Raw genomic sequence first — 18,840 nt, 5'->3', positions numbered from 1 at the left:
ATAAATAAAATTTTAAAAATAAAATAATAATAATAATTAATTAATTAATTTAAAGGTCAGCAAGATTACTCAGCAGGCCTAAGTCTTGCTGCCAGGACTAACTGTGTTTGACCTCTGGGACCTACATAGTAGGTGAGAACCAACTCTGAAAGCTGTGCTCTGACTTCCACACCTAAACCATGGCACATCGGTGCCCACACACATATACACACACAAAAAATAAATAAGTAAATAAATAAATAAATGGGATAAAAATTTTTAAATAAGAAAACCAAAGAAAAACCACTTTTTATTTAATAAACATTAGCAATAGTCCAAAAAGATAAGAAAAGACATCACCAGCTTCCCAGGCACCCTGTCTCTATTCCCTCCTCCAGCCATGCTCTGACTTCCAAAGGCAGACTAGTCATGCCTGGCTTCATACCTTGTCTGGCCTCTTCAGATCCACGTATAGTATTGCATATAATTGTAGCTCTACTATAAATATCCCATTGACTAAATGGTGTTTATGCCATTTGTTCTGCTGACAACGTGTGTTTAAGCAGTTTCTAATGTGGGGCTGTTCCAAACAGCACCCAGCTTTGCCCAGGAACAGGTCCTTGATATGAATTCCAGGGAAAAAGAATTTGGAAACACATTTTCCAGATTATTTCCCCATAGAGGTATCTGGTGCCACCTGCTGGACAGGAGCCTCATGGCATGCCCAAGGGTGACACACCACCCAAATTGTTCTCAGACCTCAGAGCAGCCTCGGGCTGGACCATGACCCCACCTGGAGGCCACACCCCCAACAATATTACCTGGTTGGTGCCAAGTCACCACCCAGGCCATCCTGTAACCGAAGTTCTAATTCAAATTCACAGTCCCTAGAGACCTGAGTAAGTTAGGGATCCAGGAGCTGCTCCTTGAAGGAAGAAGGGGGCAGGTGGTCCCTCAACCACACCCCAAGGTCTATGGCTGTAGTGTTGACCATATCCTTAACCTAGCTGAGCTGTGAGGTCTGTCAGGCAGTCCCATGGGGAACCTTCATGACAGTCCCTGTGTCCTAATAGGGCAGGCTCACAGTAGCCTCCCTGGCCCCACCCTGCCCAGACCAGTTCTCTATCCTGCCAACACCCTTCCCCAAGGCCACCCTGTATCTATCACAGCCCGCCTGCCCGCCCACCGGGCAAGGCCCCAGTCTCAGCTGTCAGGGCTGGCGGCAGAAAGCTGGGGAAGGAAGCACAGGCCATGGCTACCACCGCAGAGCCCGTGCTCTACCACAAGCTGCAGCTCTGGGAGCCTGGCATGGAGTCAGAGGATGAAGAAGAAGAGGAAGAGATAGCAGAGCCACTGGTCCTCTCCCCCAGGAGACCCCAAGACACCCCCAGGTGAGTCAGTCAGGGGTCTGGGAACCCCACAATTCAGGCTGGAAGGCTGCAGAGTCCTGTCTCTGGAGCCCCTAAACTAGGCCAGGCAACCCCACACTTGGCTAAGCTCCAGGGACTTTCTGGATGAATGAGGGAGTCGGGGGGCCTGGGCTGTAGGCTCAGTGCAGAACTGAGTCAGTCAATCAAAGGCCTGTGTTTCTGAAGGGACATTTTTACTAAGACAGTCCCTATCCTGTCCCAACTGTGTCATAGATTCCCAGCCTTCACCCCACCCCCACGCTAGAGCACCTGCTGAGCAGGTTGGGACACGGCTACACCTGACTGAGCCGTGCTGCTCAGCCTCTTTATTCCTGACTACCAAACCCCTCCAGACCTCTCTCCAACTGACTGGCCCCTGACTCCCCGAACTCTGTAAACACTCCAAGCTGGCCTCAGTTTCCTCCAGCCCTTTCCTACCTGTGAATCTTTGCTGATATGGTGCCCTGGCCCCGAAATCTCTTTCCTACTTGGCAAACTTGTACTCTTGCAAAATCAAACCCTTTGGGGAAACATTCTCTGGATTCTTTTGGGGCTCTTGGGTATCCCCCCCGCCACCCTATACCTGGCTCAGGATACCCCTTTCTGCAGGAACAAGGTTGGCTGGCTGCCCGGAGCCTGGGCCCGCCTGTTGGGAGGCCTACTACTGCTGACTGTTAGTTGCTCCCTTGCTGTGAGGCAACTGTACAGTAGGGACAACCCAGAGGGAAGCTTAGGCTCTGTGAGCCCTCCTGTCAGCAGGCACTCCCATCGCCCAGGTGTTTACCACCATGGCGCCATAATCAGCCCTTCAGGTCAGTGCTTGGGAAAGGGGCTAGGGGTCAGTGTCCCAGGGCCCCTTCCCATTCTAGACCTTTCCTTACTGCAGCCATATGTTCCCAGCTGGGTCAAGAGCTTCTTGTTGCTGGGGGCAATGTCGTGGATGCTGGAGTTGGAGCAGCTTTGTGTCTGGCGGTGGTACATCCTCACTCAACAGGTCTAGGTCAGTGTAACCCATGGCCCTAGACAGCCATCTCAAACTGGGGCCTAGTCAGTGATCTGGAACCCCAGCAGTCAATGGCCCTCACTGAGAAAGCAGGACTAAGATTTGAGCACTGGCCCCAATCCTAGTCTGTGACCTATGACCCCAGGCCTGGTCAGTAACTTTAATTGCAAGCAAGTCAATGATCCTTCATCTGGGACTGTTAGGGAACCCTGACCCCAGTGCCAGTACCCCTGACCCCTGTGTGGTCCCTTTGTCTCCCCCCTAGGTGCCATGTTCTGGGGCCTCTTCTACAATAGCTCCTCAGGAACCTCAACTGCCCTGACAGCAGGTCCAGTCCAAACCCTGGCCCCTGGCCTGGGGCTGCCCTCAGCTCTGCCAGCCCTGCATTTGCTTCATGGACGTTTTGGCCACCTGCCCTGGCCACGCCTGCTAGTGGACCCCACCATGGTGGCTCAAAAGGGTTTCGAGGTGGATGCACCTCTGGCAAGTGCTCTAGCAGCCCAGGGCACAAAGGGCCTCTGTCCACTGCTCTGTCACGCAGATGGGACCCCGCTGGGTCTTGGGGCTCAAGCCACTAACCCCAACCTGGCAGCTGTGCTGCACCAGGCAGCCCTAGCCTCCAGTCCAGATCTTGCTGGGGATGCCCTGCTGAGTCTGCTGGTCAGAGACCTGGGGCTAGAGAAGCCCTCTGCTTACCCCATGCCCACCTTGGAACCTGCACTACAGCTTCTCATACCCCAGGGTGTCCTGTTCACCACTCCTGGTCCCTCAGCTGGTCCAGAACTGTTGGCAGTGTTGGAAGAAGCCCTGACTTCCAAGATACCCCACCCTGACCTGTGCCTACCACTCCTACAGACTGCTGTGACCCCCATGAGCAGCGCTCTGGCCACCGTGGACAGCAGCGGCTCTATGCTCCTTCTTACCTCCTCAATCAACAGCTCCTTTGGCTCTGGACACCTGTCCCCAAGCACTGGGGTTCTGCTCAGCAACTTGGTAGTCAGGTCTGCACCTAGTGCCTGGGCCTGCCCACTCATTCTCCATGGCCTGGATGACACAGAGGCTGATACGTTGGGGCTGGTGACTTCAGGAACCCCCAAGGTGGCCAAAGCCATGACTCGAACATTACTCAGTCATCTCGCAGGGCCCCAAGCCCAAATCCAACAGCAGCCCCAGCATCAAGCCCAACAAGGACCAACAGAGAGGCCTGGCATTTGCGGCCAAGGGACCCTACTCCAGGTGGTAGCCCATGCAGAACATGCCTATGTCTCCAGTGTCCCCAGTGGCTGCTGTCCCTTCCAGGGGTATTAAAAGAGGGACAGGGTCTGGAGAGGACAGAAGCGTATGGAACCTGAGGGCCAGAGCAGAGAAGGCCCAGCAGCAATGAATGTATATAGAATGTGATCGGTGATGTATTCTCTGCTCCATCAGCCTGACCTCCACCCTGTTCAGTTACCTGGTTCTAGCTCTGGCATCCAGGGCTAGCTCAACCATGTTTCCTGGTACCTGCGTGGAATTTCTGGCTCTTCTATCAGCTATGGAACTAGAAGGTAATAAGAGCCCCATTCATCTAGAAGGATGACTGGAGGAATGCCAGCCCCTGCCTAGATTCTGGTCCATGGGGCAGGGGTGGACATCTCATCTCTATCTTCCATTGATCATTCTCCCCTGATCTCTCTCAACTGGAATGGAAATGAATAAAGTCCAAATCTTCCAGGGGCCAAGTGCCATTTCTGCTTTTTGGTTAATTTCCCATTAGCCTTTGAGGCCCCTGATGTCACAGCTTCCCCCACAATGAATACCAGAGGCAAGCAGAGGTTGGGCTGCTGTCTTTCCGCTTCGCCCTGCTCTGCCCACCTTCTTCTTCCTGGTTTTCCATCTGCGCAAAGTAAATCTCTTAGTTTTACTTTCTAGAACAGATGGCAGAGCAGAGAAGGGTTGAGAGAGTCAGGAGGGGGTGCCCTGGGGTACAATCCGGCTGGAACTGGGTGTGTGGAATTTAAAGGCCAAAGTTGGCCCTGACCTCACCTTCAGGGCTGAGATCTCTTGGATACAACCCTCTAGACACATTTCCTCAAGTCAAGGGGCAAGGATGGTCAACAACACTTCCCCTCCTCCACAGAGTAAAGGACAACTCTGATTTAATAGATTTTATAACAGGAGAGCAGAGATGGGTTTACCCTGGGGTTCACAACTGTTCTTGACTAAGAGTAGTCTGGTGTGCAGGGAAAAGATGGTAAAAATTTTTTTTTTTTTTTTTTTTTGCTTTTTTTGTTTGTTTTTGTTTTGAAACAGTCTTACTGCGTAGACCAGGCGGGCCTCGATCGCCTTGCCTCTGCCTCCCTAGTGCTAGGATTAAAGGCATGCACCACCACACCTGGTTAGATTTTTGTTTCTTAAAGCAGTCACTATGCAGTCTGACTTTACACCTGAGATTCTCCTGCCTGGGCTTCCCAGGTGCTGGGATTACTGGCATGCACCACCATGAGCCTTGGCTAATTGTTCTGTTTTGCTGTGCTGGTGGTCAAACCCAGAGCCTTGGCACTCTTGGCAGGCCCTAACCACACATCCTCAAACCTAAACTATTAGAACACCTGATCTTATCATCTCCACTTCTGTCTCAAACAAAATCCCACAGGCTCCATAATGATTCCACAACCTACCCTGTTCTTTTAGCCCTTAGCCTGGCATCATCTCTAGTCCCCTCCCCTGACCCAGTCCATCACCCATCCTGATCAGCTCCAGGTTAGCCCAAGGTCTGACTCTTGTCCAATTCATCGTGATCGCTCTTCTCCCCGGCACCTACTTCTGCCAGCCACAGTCCATCCCCCACTCAGCTACCAGAGGATCTTTTTAAAATGTAAATCTGATGAAAAGCCCACCAGTAATTTCGCAGCACACTCAGAAAGAAGTCTGAACTCTTGACCCTGGCCTGGGTTTCTACACAACAGGGCTTCCCTGCACCTGCCCCCCTCGCTGGCCTTTTCCCCCTCATCTCTAGGGGTTAGAGAAGGGTCTTTTTAGAAGCAGTGTCTTCGGCTGGGCGTTTTATCTGCTCTTAAGATTTTTGCCCTGAGGGAAACTAAATTCTCCCTCAGCTGTAAGTCTGCATGACACAGTCTTATCGAGGTGACCACCCCCTCCAATAGCATCTTAGAACCTACTGAATTTTCTTTTTAATTAGCAAGATGTTAAACAAGTGATGTATTTGAAAATTTGAGGGAGGACTCCTTTGGCCTCTATTTCCTCTCTATTTTCTTCATAATTATCTTTTAAAATGTATTTGGTTACTTGTTCATCAGTCATCTCTTACTAGAAAGGAAGTCCACGGAAGCCGTAGCTTTGTTCTCCCAACCCTAGCTCAGCACAAAGAGAGCACAGTCTTGTGGAATGGCTGGATGAGAGACGCTGGGAGTGTGGCAGCTAGATGGCCATTGCTTTGATTTGACTAACGAGGTGGGCCGTCAAGACCGCCCCTGTGGGTAAGGGGCGGATGCAGCACCCTCAGGACACGCGTATAAGCGCCGCACACAGCGTCCAACTCCCTATCTGGTCCCGATCCAGCGCCAAGAGCGGAAGGGTGGGGTGTCTCAGCCCACTCCGGCCCCGCCCCCAGCCTGCTGGCCCAGTGCGCACGCGCCGGGACCTGACCTGGAAGAGGCGGTCTTCCGAGCCCACGTGTTTCGCCGAGCATGGCGGAGGTGAAGGGTTTTGCCAAGGCTGAGCCCGAGGCTTCCGGAGAAGCGCCGCACGCCGACCGCCATGGCCTGCTGGAGCACAGCCGGGAGTTCTTGGACTTCTTCTGGGACATCGCGAAACCGCAGCAGGAGACGCGGCTCGAGGCCACGGAGAAGCTGCTGGAGTACTTGCGCACCAGGCCGACGGTAGGGTGGCGGGGACGGGCCCGGTGACCAGGACCAGAGCGCATGGTCGCGACTCCCGGTGCCAAGGAAGGCGAGGGCGGGCCTTCTCACTGTCCAACACGAGGGATGCTCTTGCTTCCTTAGGGTTCGGAGATGAAATACGCCCTGAAGCGTCTCATCACTGGGCTTGGGGTGGGCCGAGAAGCCGCTCGGCCCTGCTACAGCCTGGCTCTGGCACAGGTGAGGTGGTGCGGGCACGGGCGCGGCTACGCTGGGCAAACGAGGGGGAGGTTTGAGGATGGCGGGCATCGCAGCCGAGGGGCGGGAGAGTCCTAGTGGCACCTAAACAGATACAGGCATCCTCACATGGGTGGAGTGGAAGAAGGTGCCCAAGCAAGGCCCGTGTACAACAAAGTCCAGGTGGATAGGATGGAAATTTGAGGGAGTTTTCTTCCTGGTACATAGTTGACGGGCCTATTAGCTACAGTTTACTGGGAGCAGTGAGCTTTGGGGTCGGCGGCTTCTGCAAGGCTGGAGGCCCTTTCGAGTCTAGGGAACATAACTGATTAGAGGCCACTCTGAGGAATTTGTTCAACAAAGAGCAATGAAGGAGCAGCCCTTGAATATAGGGTGGGCTTTCTGGGACTCAGAGGCAGGGTGAAGGAGGCACCTTCTGAAGCCTTGGTGGGGATGGGACAGGGAGGCAAGATTCAGGTCCATTCACAGAATAGAATCCAACCGTAATACTTCCACTGAGGGAAAGGAGCAGCTTCACAGGGGTACTTGGAGTGGGAGGAGGGACCAAGGCTGTGTGGGAAAAAGCTAAAGGGAGAAGGGTACTTGGGCCACCCCCGAGTCCCTTTGGTCTTTCACTATTCCTGGCAGCTGTTGCAGTCTTTTGAAAACATCTCCTTGTGCAGCATTCTGAAACAGATAGAAGAAAAATATGATCTGCAAAAAGTGAAGAAGGTGAGCCCGGACGCACCCAGATCAGCTTGCCTGAGGGTGGCAAAGCAAGGGGTGCACGGTTCTTGGGCCCGCCTTACTTGTGCCTGGAATCCTTTTCCTAGGCAATGATGAGACCTGCTCTCTTTGCAAACCTGTTTGGGGTGCTAGCTCTCTTTCAGTCTGGCCGCCTGGTGAAGGTAAGAGCCTTGGGTATAGGGGTCACAGGGACTGGTTTAGGAGTGGTGGGGAGCAGATAGTAGCATGCCTACTCACACTGCTTTCTGTGGATCCTAGGACCAGGAGGCTCTGATGAAGTCCGTGAAGTTACTAAAGATCCTGACCCACCACTACAACCACCTACAAGGGCAGCCACTGAAGGCCATAGTGGACATCCTCTCTGAGGTATGGGATCACAGGTCAGGCTGCCTGTCAAGACTTTAAGACTCAAGGTAGCACAAGAACCCTAGAACAAGTGGTTTAACCATGCAACTGATAAAGGGTTGTGAAAGTATTTTGTAGTCCTTTTGACATGAAATCTGTCTTTTGCGTTTACACACATCTCCATTTAGGTTAAACACTTCAGGTGCTCCATAGCCCCATGTGGCTTGTCCATGTTCGACAGTGCTGGTCTAGAATAGTGCCTGGCAAATGGACAGTATGTTAAACACATTTGCCATGGTTATTTTGGTTTAGGCTGGCTCTGCATACTCTACATGGGAGACTGAGAAAGGTCTGTTTTTAGAATTGCCACTGAAGAGAAAGGGAGGGGCTGACAACATCCCTGGCTGGGACCTTCTGCACAATCTCGGCCTTAAAGCCAGAAGGGCTAGAATTCAAGTCCCAGGTCTCTGTGTAGGGCTCCTTGTATAAGAAGTAGGCTGGTCCTCGATAAAACAAAAAAGAGGAATGATTTTTTAATGTATTTATTTATTTATTTATTTTTGGTCTTTTTGAGACAGGGTCTCCTTGTAGCCCCAGCTGGCCTGGAACTCACTATGTAGACCAGGCTACCACACCCAGCCAAAAGAGGAATAATTTAAACTGAACCCCTAATCAGGCCAGTTGGCACCAGTAGGAAACTTTTGGGTTTTTTTTCACCAGTGCCTTCTGATCGGTCTGGTACCTAGCAGGCTGGATTGTGGCTGACCTGCCTCTGACTGGAAGCGTATCAAAAGCCCACAGAAAGAACAGGGCCCAGAGATATTGGGAGAGAGCTACCCTTTTTCCACTTGTGTCCCCACCCAGGTCCCAGAGACCATGTTTGAGGAGATCCTGCCAAAGGTACTCACGGGTGACTTGAAAGTGGTCCTCAGCTCCCCTAAACACCTGGAGCTATTCCTCTTGGCCCAGCGGAGGGTGCCAGCAAAGCTGGAGTCGCTGATGGGCTCAGTTGACCTGTTCTCAGATGAAAATATTCCCAGGTATGAGCAGAGTGTGGGTGGGCTCTCCCTGCAGGAGCCCAACACCCTTGTTCTCTAGCTGGTATTCACCGAGTTCCCTCTGCCCTCCACAGTCTGGTGAATGTGCTGAAGATGGCAGCCACCTCTGTGAAGAAGGAGCACAGGCTGCCAGACGTGGCTCTGGACCTGCTCCGCCTGGCACTTAAGGAAGACAAGTTTCCACTGTTCTGGAAGGAGGTTGTGGAGCAAGGGATGCTGAAGAAGCCATGCTGGGCATCCAGGTGAGTGTGACACTTGCCTCCTGGGTTCCACCGCTGGGTGGGTCCTATCGTAAAGTCCACTTGAGGGAACAGGGGCTCTGACCAGGCTCTGTATTTTCTGTTCTTAGCTACCTGTGTTTCCGCCTGCTGGGTGCATCTCTTCCTCTGCTGTCAGAGGATCAGCTGAGGCTGGTGATGCGGGGAGACTTGATCCGCCATTTTGGGGAGCACGTGGTCGTTGCTAAGGTAGGTGTCACCCTTTGTGGTTCAGCACTGCCCAAAAGGGCAAGACTAAGAACCTGAATAGGGACTTAGGAGTTTGGACGGATCAGGCCCTTTGGTCCTGAGACCCACTCTCCAGCACTTACCATCTGTTTGGAACTCCCTGCTGGGGTTACAGTGATGGAAATGATTATTGTCCCCAGTGTGTTAAGCACTTTTGTGGCCGGTACACAATAAACACACATGCCATCCATAAAACAGTGACAGTAAGGTCCTAGTGCCAAGAGTTGTCCTTAGAAAACAAGTAGCCTGGTGTTTAACACATAGCAAGCATGTGAAAACTGGTGAGTTTTGAGCCCTAGGATGACAAAGCAAGGGCCTGGCCCAGCAGGATTTGATCCTAGGTTCCCTCTGCCACATCAAATCAGGAAAGCAACCTGTCCTTAACCACTGAGGCAGAAGAGAGACCTTCTGAGACTGGGAGTATGGAAATTTGAAAAGGTCAAAGATATGGAGGCCTGGATGGAGTCATGACAAAGCTAGACCTGTCTGTACATGGAGTAATCTACCAAGTTTAACGTATAGTGGGAGAGGCACGGGTTGAAGGGGGCTGCTGCTAGCCTACTTGCACTGGTGACCCCAACTCATGCTTATCTTTTGCAGCCTCAAAACCTGTTCAAGTTCATCCCAGAAATGAGCAAATATGTGGGCACCTTCCTAGAGGGATGCCGGGATGACCCTGAGCGGCAGTTCGCCATGCTGGTGGCCTTCTCTTCCATCACCAACCAAGGTCTCCCTGTCATGCCTACCTTCTGGCGTGTCACACGGTTTCTGAATGCTGAGGCCCTGCAGCGCTATGTGTCCTGGCTGCGGGACATGTTCCTCCAGCCTGACCTGGACTCCTTGGTTGACTTCAGCACTACCAACCAGAAGAAAGCACAGGATGCTTCATTTAATGTGTGCGTAGGCAGACATTGATAGTCTGCATTTGGGCACTCAGTGCACTAGGCTCTTCCATGGCGACGTGGCTCTAATCAGGAGTGGGAGGGCAGGAGCCTTAGTTTTCAAAGGTGACCTCAGCCCTTCACAGGTGCTTGGAAATTGTTGGGGGCTGTCCTGCCAAGATGAGGGAAAGGAGTGCCCTGATTTTGTTGCCATCTTCAAATGGCTCTTATGACCTCATCTCTTGCTCCATAGGCCTGAACGAGCTGCATTCCGACTGCGGAAATGGATTGTACACCGGCTGGTCAGCCTTGTAGACCATCTGCATCTAGAGATGGACGAGGCCTTGGTTGAGCAAGTGGCCAGGTGCAAGAGGAATTTCCCTCCCTGTGGGTGCCTTGGTCAAGGAGTTAGGCCATTTGCCTGGTCTTTGTTTCAGTCCCTCTGGAGCCAGAAGTCTTCAGGTTGAGGTGGTGGTGGTGGTGGTAAACAGGCACAGGGGGATCTAGAGAGATGCCTGGGAACCTATGAAGGGAAGGGACCCACAAAGCGTGGAACCCAGAAGGGAGAAGTAGCCGTAGTAGTTCAGGGGTCTGTCTTGGCTCCAGGGGAGGGCACTCTGGTTGTGCCCCTACAACTTAGGTCACTTGTGCTCAGCTGGAAGGTCAGGCCAGAGAAATGGCACCTCATGGTCACTGCTGCCATGATGCAGCCAAAAGGGGAGCCTAGCCAAACCAGTGCTGGTTGTCCTCCCCAGGTTTTGCCTATTCCATGCATTCTTTAAAACAAAGAAGGCCACACCCCAGATCCCAGAAACCAAGCAGCTTTTCTCTTTCCCTTTGGACAACCGGACCCGAGAAGTCATCATCAGTACCTTCTTCAGGTAGGCCTGGGGCAGCTCAGGAGACATGAGACAGGAAGTTGGTCTTGGGGACACTTGTTCTTTCCAAAGCTGTGAACAAGGGCAGAGGCCTGGTGGGTCCAAGGGCTGGGGCTGAGCCCAAAGGGGCTGTGTATGCTAGTGCATTCTGTGACCCCAATCCCCTTTACCCAGCCTGCTGCAGACCCTCAGTGCAAAGTTCAGGCAAACAGACCAGGCCAAAGGTTGGCGGCCCTGGACCTACCGCCTGGTGCAGTTTGCAGACATCCTGTTGAACCACAACCGCAACGTAGCCATTGTGACACCCTTCACGAAGCAGCAGCGCCAGGCCTGGGATGAGTGAGAGCATGGGATTTCTGGGGGTGGGAGAGAGGATACCCCATTTGGATGGCAGCAGTGACCTGCAAATGTGCCCCTGTTCCTCCAGGATGCTGAAGACTCTGAAGGAACTGGAGGCCTGCTCCTCAGAGACCAAGGCCACTGCCTTCCAGCACTTGCTGCTGCTGGTAGGCCTCCACCTCTTCAAGGTATGGAGGTCTGGAAGGGCTTAGGGCCTGGGGTTCTGGGGTGCCATTGACCCTCTGCTGAGACGTTTGAGTGCTGCTTAGATGGCCAAGGAAGGCTTTGTGTCGGGGGGTGGAGGTTTAACTTGAATTTTCTGAACCCATCCAGTCCCACATGGAATTACAGCTCAAGGGGGAAAAAAAATCACTCCATCCACATACAGGCACCAGCCAGCATCCCAGGTTTTCTTTGTAGGGCTTGCCTGTGTTTGCCCTGGAGTAACTTGTCTGGGCCATACAGCCAGTGGCTGGGATTCAGAATCCACTGACCCTCTTAGAAGTGATTTACTGACCAGAAGAGATAGACATGAAAGAGAGTGCTACCCTATGCAGGAGGCAGGCTGACCTGACCCCCAAGGCACTTTTTTTAAGATACTTTCTCTATGCAGCACTAGCTGGCCTGAAACTCAGAAAGATCCACCTGCCTCTGCCTCCTGAATGCTGGAATTAAAGTTGTGCTAGTGGATACCTGGCCAAGGCCCAGGCTTTTTTTTTCACATGTGACTGAGCCCCCTCAGATGCAGGAGTTGTGGTGAGGCTAGCATTTTCCCCCAGCAAAGGCTCTGTGCTGTCACTGTTTCCCACTGTATCACATTCTGTAACCCCTGTCCCTTCCAGGCACAGGCCTTCTAGAGCCTTTCTGTTTTTCTAGCAAAAAGCTTTGAACTGCTTTGTTTGTTTGTTTGTTCTGAGACACCATCTCGCTATGCAGCCCTGGCTAGCCTAGACCTTGCCGTGTAGACCAGGCTGGCCTCAAACTCACAGTGATCTACCTCCCCAGTGCTGGAATTAAGGGTATGGTGTGCACTACCACACCTGGCCATTTGAGCGTCTTTGAAGCTCAGTGCTAACAACTCATAACCCTGGTGGTTTCTTCTGGTCTTTGAGTCCTGGTTTCTTCAGGGGTATCCTCAAAATGCCCAAGGCTCTTTCAATTTTTTTTTTTGAGACAGGATGTCACTGTGTTAGCTCTGGCTGGCCTGGAACTGACTGTATAGACCAGGCTGGCCTCAAATTGCCTCTGCTTCCTGAGTTCTGGGATTAAAAATATGCGTTACCATGCCCACCTTGTATGTGTGTGTGTTTGTGTGCATGTATGTAGGAGGGGGTGTGCCATACCACACATGTGGAGGATGTCAGAGGACAACTTGCAGGAGGCTTTTCTACCTTGTGGGTCCCTGGGATCAAACTAAAATCATCAGGCTTGGTGGCACCTTTGCCCTTTTGAGCCATCTCTCCAGCCCCCTAAAGCTCTTATCAAGGCTGCTGCAGATCTTAGTGGACTGAGTACATAGGTCTTCTGTTTGCTCCCTTCTGGCCACTGGGCTATAGAATTTGCTTCCAGTGCTTGCTACCAGGCCTTGATAACAACAGGGCCTGTGATTCTCAGATACATATCACCGGCCCTAGACCTCTGGATCTCTAAACTTGACTGGCAGAAGAGGCTGTAGTTCAGGTTTATCAAACCCTTAGGGAAAGGGCACAGCCCAGAGGACAGGCACCTGCCAGTTCTTAGGACCAGAGTGCTGGAGACTGATGGCCAGGGCATGGATTCCTGCCTCCCTCAGCATTGTTGCTGCTTGTCGCATTATGAGGGGAAAGTCTACATTCTAGATGACCAGGTTCATCCCTAGCAAGAGACATTCACATTTAATTAAAGCTAATGGTTTTCAATTCTACATCTAAAACGAGGAGTGTAAGGATAACCTAGAGTTGTGCATTATAGGGTTGCACTTGATAGTCTTGCAGCCCTAAGTGTCCTTGTTGGCCTTGACTGGGTATTGATGGGGAAATTGGACTGCCCTGGGGTCCCCAGTCTGGACAGTGAAGGTACTGGCCCAGATAGACCAGTACCTGATATGCCCAAGACGTCTAGTTAGTTCTTCCTATAGGCCTGTTTCTGACTTCTGTCCCATCCTGTCCACAGTCCCCTACAGAGAGCTGTGACCTCCTAGGTGACATCCAGACCTGTATCAAGAAGAGCATGGAGCAGAAGCCCCGCAGATCCCGCTCCAAGGCCAACAGTGGGTCACTGTCCTGGGACAGGGCTGGAAGACAGCATTTTTGGCTCCATGGGGACCCAGAGCAGGCAGGCTGGGCAGCTAGGGTAGCCAGACTCACATCCTACCCCAGTTCAACCTGTTCCTGCTTGCAGCCTCCCAGGAGCCACCATGGGTGGAAGTGATGGTGGAGATCCTGCTATCCTTGCTGGCTCAGCCCAGCCACCTGATACGCCAGGTGGCCCGGAACGTGTTTGGCCACATCTGCTCCCACCTAACCCCACATGCCCTGCAGCTGATCCTGGCTGTGAGTTGGGGCCTTTGGGGGAAATAGATCATGGGGATGGGGCCACTGAGTCCTAAGATATAGTAGAAGAATGGGGTATCCTGTCATCCCTGTAGCACAGGTGGGGCCACAAAGCATTGCATGCCACCCTGCCCCAAGGTGTCCTGTGGGCAGTCCAGGAGACACTCCTTCATCTTCCTCTCAGAGATGGGACCTTTGGTTAAAATAGAAGACGCAGCAGGAATGACCTGAGGAGAATTGGGGCTGGGGTAGCAGGTAGAGCTGTGGCCTGTGATTCCTCTCCAGGTGCTCAACCCTGAGACAAATGATGAGGATGAAAATGTGGTGGTCACTGATGATTCCAGTGAGAAGCAGCTGAAGCATGCAGAGAAGGTACTTGCCAATGATGGGTAGGACAGGTGGGGTAACAGGACATGGTGGCAGTGGGAAGGTATGAGCTACCTGTCTCCTATCCACAGGACGAGGGCTCAGATAGTGAGGACAGTAAAAACTCAGTGAGTGACATGGATAGTGAGGATGAGGAAGAAAGTGAGGAAGAGGACCGTGATGAGGATGTAGACCCGGGCTTCCGCCAGCAGCTGATGGCCGTACTGCAGTCTGGGAAGGCACTGGTAAGCAGGAGCCAGGAGAGAAGGGGTTGGATATGTCCCTGCCTGAGGCCAGGCTGATGGCTGGGCCTCTGTCCTCAGGGTGGAGAGGACAGTGAAGATGAGGAGGAACTTGGAGATGAAGCCATGATGGCCCTGGACGAGAACCTCGCCAGCCTATTTGCTGAGCAAAAGCTGCGTATCCAGGCCCAGCGAGAAGAGAAAAACAAGCTGCGGAAGGAGAAGACGCTCCGGCGGGACTTCCAGATACGGGTGAGCATGTGGGTGATAGGCACCTGTACCTCCCCTTTGTCTCTGCATACTCCTGCATGAGTGGACATGCCAACCTTTTGGCCACAGGTGCTAGACCTGATTGAGGTACTGGTGACTAAGCAGCCCGAGAACCCTCTGGTCCTGGAGCTGCTCGAGCCATTGCTGAGCATCATTCAGCGCAGCATGCGTAGCAGCAGCTCTACCAAGCAGGAGCAGGACCTGCTACATAAGACAGCCCGCATCTTCATGTGAGTGTGCTTGCTGGGCAGGGCATCAGCAGGGCCAGGACTTGGAAAGGCAGAGTTTTGGTGTTCCAGATAGAAAGAGGCGCATTCAGGATTCAGACCCAGGCCCAGTGATCTGGGCTCAATACTCTGCTCCCCGGGGCACATGCCACTCAGTAACTCAATAGTTTTTAATTCATCTTCCCATTTTCCTGATGCTTCATGTCCACTGTGTCCTTGAGCTGGGGTCCTGAGGCTCTGGTCCCATCCCTGCCCTTGGTGTCACAGTTGTTGGGAAGTCTGACAGAGAGCAAGGACATATGCAACATGGCCCATGCTATCCCAGATCACACCTGCTCAGATAATTCTGCTATCTCTAAGTAGGGTCAGTTCTCCCTGCCTGCCTACCCCTGACACCAAGCAATAGGGTGAAGTGATCCTTCTGACTGCCCGCCCCACCCATCTACAGGCAGCACTTATGTCGTGCCCGGCACTACTGCCACAAGGTGGAGCCCTGCACAGATGCTCTGCATACCCAGGTGGAGAGGCTGGTACAGCAGGCTGGCACCCAAGCCAATGCCTCTGTCGCCCTCTACTATTTCAACGCTTCTCTGTACCTGCTGCGGGTCCTCAAGGGGAACACCAGCAAGAAGTACCAAGACAGCCAGAAGCCACAGGGAGCTGGCACCAAGCCTGAACCGGTGGACTCAGAGGTGAGCCCCAGGCCTAGCCCAGAAAGCTAGGGACCAGCCTAAATAACTTCCAGTGAGGACTTGAGGCCAACCCTTGCCTCACCCCCAGCTCTCTCACCAGGCCCAGGCTGCCAACTGCTTGGACTTGAACTTTGTGACCCGGGTGTACTCGGCAGCACTGGAGTCTTTTCTAACCAAGCGTAACAGTCCCCTCACTATCCCCATGTTCCTCGGCCTCTTCTCCCGATATCCGGTAAGTGCTGGAGCCAGCCCTCCCCTTAGGAACTCTACCCAATCCAGTCCCTACCTAATGGTCTCTGTCCTCCCCTCCTAGATGATCTGTAAGAGCCTGCTCCCTGTCTTGGTCCCTTATGTGGCTAGTCCATCTCGGCCCCGCCATCAGGTAAGAGCTGGTCTGCTTATGCTCCAGTGGGTGAGATGGCCATACTCTGACTCTTCCCCTGTTGTAAGTAGAGGTGCTGGGGGAAAACAGGGCCAGCCTTGCCATCTGGCTCAAGCCCTCCAGCTCTGCTGAGAGTTCATCCTCTGGCTTGTACAAGAGAACACCCTGCAGTGTCTACTCGGGTGCCAGGGCTGTCCAGCAGGCTAGAGGGAGATGACATTAAGCCACTGAAGGCTAGGAACTTTCCCAACCCAAAGTCCTGTTCCTATCCACTTGGAATCTCTGCCTCTCTCCAGCCTCAGCACCTCTTCCCCATATACGAAGAAAGTAGTAAATGATTATGGAACCCAGAACAGGCAGCTTCCTGAGCCTTGACCCCCACATGCTGGGCTCCCACTGACTACATTCTTCTCACTGCAGGCCCAGGCATGCCTGCTGCTCCAGAAGACCTTATCTGCAAAGGAGCTGAGAGTATGTTTTGAGGACCCTGAGTGGGAGCAGCTGATTGGCCAGGTCCTCGATAAGGTCACCCAGGTCAGCTCATAAACCCCTGCCATGAACCCATCCCCAGTGTACTGGGAACCAAAAGCCAGATTCTCTGCTAGTCCCCAGAAACAGTTCCTCGCTGGACCGTGTTGTTTTGTTTTGTTTTTGTTTGAGACAGGGTCTCCCTGTAGCCCCAGCTGGCCTGGAACTCGTTATGTAGAACAGGCTGACCTCAATCTCTTGATTTCACAGAGATCCACCTGCCTCCCAAATGCTGGGATTAAAGGCTTATGCCACCACACCCAGTCCTCTGGACCACCTTTTTATGGGGGAGGCAGAAAGGCCTTAGGCAGCTCTAGGAGTACCTCAGCCTTGACCTTCCTTCCTAGATCCTGCACAACCTCGGGGAGGCACAAAGCAAGGCAGAGCACCAGAAAGAGCTCTCCTCCTTGGAGCTGCTCAACACTCTCTTCAAGACCGTCAATCATGAGGTAAGGCAGCAGTTGCCCACAGAGCCAGCCCCCTGGCTGGAAAGGACCTCACGTCAGGGATCTAGCAGTAGTCCTCCCCAGGCAGGACTGTGAGATACCAAGGGGAAGAATCTGGCCTTTTAAATGATTACAGCGCTACTGTGTTGGTAGAAGTTCTTGGCTTTTTGGAAGGTAAAGAGCCACATCTACACCTGCAGATGGGGTGATGGCTGACTAAAAAGAAAGCTGGGAAGGAGCTTAGGCTGGAGGTAGGGAGAACTGGAGAAGAGTCCAGGTAGGCAGCAGTTTGGAAGGAGGCCAGGAGTAAGTGGGCAGGGAGGGGTGGTAAGTCAGGGCCACTGGGTGGTAAGTCAGGGCCATTGGGTCGTGAGATGCTCATGGGCCATCAAGATGGAAGGCTAGGAGGCTGCTGGATATGGGCATCTGGGTTCCCCAATCTGGTAAGAAGGAATAATTTGGGAGTCTTCATCGTAGACAGAAACTAGTCAGCACAGATGAAGGGTGAGCTTGGACTTTAGCCAGTGCAGAAAGGAAAAGGCAGGGCTTAGACAGGCAACAGAGCTGAGAAGTAGGCACCCTAGAAGCTGGTGTATATTTGGTGAAGACTTTGGTAACCCTAAGGGGGGGACCCTTGGTCAGTGGCTAGAACCATCCCCAGAGAGGGTTGTGGGGAGCTGATGCAGACAAAACACCAGGGAAAGGAAGCATCAGGGGCTCTTTTTTCTTTCCCAACAGAGGAACTAGTGATTTAGAGGCAGGAGTAGCTAAGAGAAGCAGGTGGGAACCACTGGAAAGGCAGCAACTGGACAAGGGTGGGAAGACTGGGGCCTAAGAGCTGGCCAGAGGCTGTGCCATCAGCACTGCAGCTCCAGCCTGTCTTTCCTCTACAGAAGCTGACTGTGGACCTTACTGCTCTCTTGGGCGTGCTGCAGGGCCAGCAGCAGAAGCTGCAGCAAAACCTGCAGCAGGGGAATCATTCATCTGGCTCCAGCCGCCTCCACGACCTCTATTGGCAGGCCATGAAGATGCTAGGAGTCCAGTAAGTTCTAGAAGCAGGCCCTACATGGGAGTGGGGCTGGAAAGACCCTCCTGCCGATACTGCACCCTTCTTATGTTACTTGCTTCCCCTCAGGCGCCCCAGGTCAGAGAAGAAGGATGCCAAGGATGCCCCTAATGTTACCCAGAGCCCCATTAGCACGAAGCAGAAAAAAAAAGGATTCTTGCCAGAGACCAAGAAGCGAAAGCGCAAATCCAAGGATGTCACACCAGAGCAGGATGTTATGCCGGAGAATGCCACGCTTGCTGTCACAGGTGGAGACCAACCTCCCAGCACAGGCAAGAAGAGGAGGAGGAAGATGAAGGCCCAGGCTCAGGCCCAGGTGAATGGGACACCTGCCACCAAGAGTCTAGCCTCAAACAATCTCACCCTAAGCCCCACTACCCCTGCCGAGACCCCAAAACTGCAGAAGAAAAAAGAGAAGTTGTCACAGGTGAATGGAACCACTCCTGTGTCCCCTATAGAGCCTGAAGGCAAAAAACAGCATCAGAAGGCTCTTCCCATAAAGGAGGTCTTAAACAAGTCCCCCAAGTCTGCCCTGCCTCGGAAAAAGGCAAGGCTGTCTCTGGTCAGCAGGAGCCCCAGCCTGTTACAGAGTGGGGCCAGGAAAAGGAAAGTGGTCAGGAAGAAGGAACAGACTCCCTAAGCATGTCCTGCCCTCCCCCACCTCCACTAGCCCTAGAGACTCCTATTTTTTTCACTGAGATTTTAATAAACAAGCTGCAGCATATGTATGGCACTGGTCTCTAGTTTTGGGGAGTGGTTCTGATGCAATGTTTTTAGGGGGGGTTCCAGCTAGGTTGATGTTAGTCACGTATGGGTGTCATGCCCTACCCTGGGCTGTTCTGCTAGAG

General features: G+C 52.8%; 2 protein-coding genes across 3 annotated transcripts; both read left to right on the top strand.

The window, feature by feature from the left end:
* Positions 1-1,230: 1,230 nt before the first annotated feature.
* On the top strand, positions 1,231-4,258 carry Ggt6 (gamma-glutamyltransferase 6). Its single transcript, XM_008855641.2, has 4 exons — positions 1,231-1,370; positions 1,998-2,200; positions 2,275-2,388; positions 2,657-4,258. The coding sequence occupies exons 1-4, from the start codon at positions 1,231-1,233 to the stop codon at positions 3,697-3,699; spliced, it is 1,500 nt and encodes a 499-aa protein (XP_008853863.2). The 3' UTR covers positions 3,700-4,258.
* A 1,788-nt stretch (positions 4,259-6,046) lies between these two features.
* On the top strand, positions 6,047-18,716 carry Mybbp1a (MYB binding protein 1a). Of its 2 annotated transcripts, none has more exons than XM_008855639.3 (26): positions 6,047-6,272; positions 6,396-6,491; positions 7,137-7,220; positions 7,322-7,396; positions 7,494-7,601; positions 8,445-8,620; positions 8,713-8,880; positions 8,988-9,105; positions 9,745-10,040; positions 10,279-10,389; positions 10,781-10,906; positions 11,078-11,242; positions 11,331-11,430; positions 13,394-13,490; positions 13,622-13,773; positions 14,059-14,145; positions 14,232-14,384; positions 14,463-14,633; positions 14,721-14,881; positions 15,327-15,570; positions 15,659-15,802; positions 15,884-15,952; positions 16,373-16,486; positions 16,828-16,929; positions 17,820-17,968; positions 18,062-18,716. In XM_008855639.3, the coding sequence occupies exons 1-26, from the start codon at positions 6,081-6,083 to the stop codon at positions 18,630-18,632; spliced, it is 4,029 nt and encodes a 1,342-aa protein (XP_008853861.1). In that variant the 5' UTR covers positions 6,047-6,080; the 3' UTR covers positions 18,633-18,716. The 2 variants fall into 2 exon arrangements, with proteins under 2 accessions (XP_008853861.1, XP_008853862.1); XM_008855640.3 differs by having other exon boundaries at positions 6,081-6,272; positions 15,671-15,802; positions 18,062-18,632.
* Positions 18,717-18,840: the final 124 nt, after the last annotated feature.

Source organism: Nannospalax galili, unplaced genomic scaffold, assembly GCF_000622305.1.
Source record: "Nannospalax galili isolate Female #2095 unplaced genomic scaffold, S.galili_v1.0 scaffold888, whole genome shotgun sequence".
In the NCBI taxonomy this organism is placed as follows: Eukaryota; Metazoa; Chordata; class Mammalia; order Rodentia; family Spalacidae; genus Nannospalax; species Nannospalax galili.
This window is presented reverse-complemented; position numbering and strand designations above follow the sequence as displayed.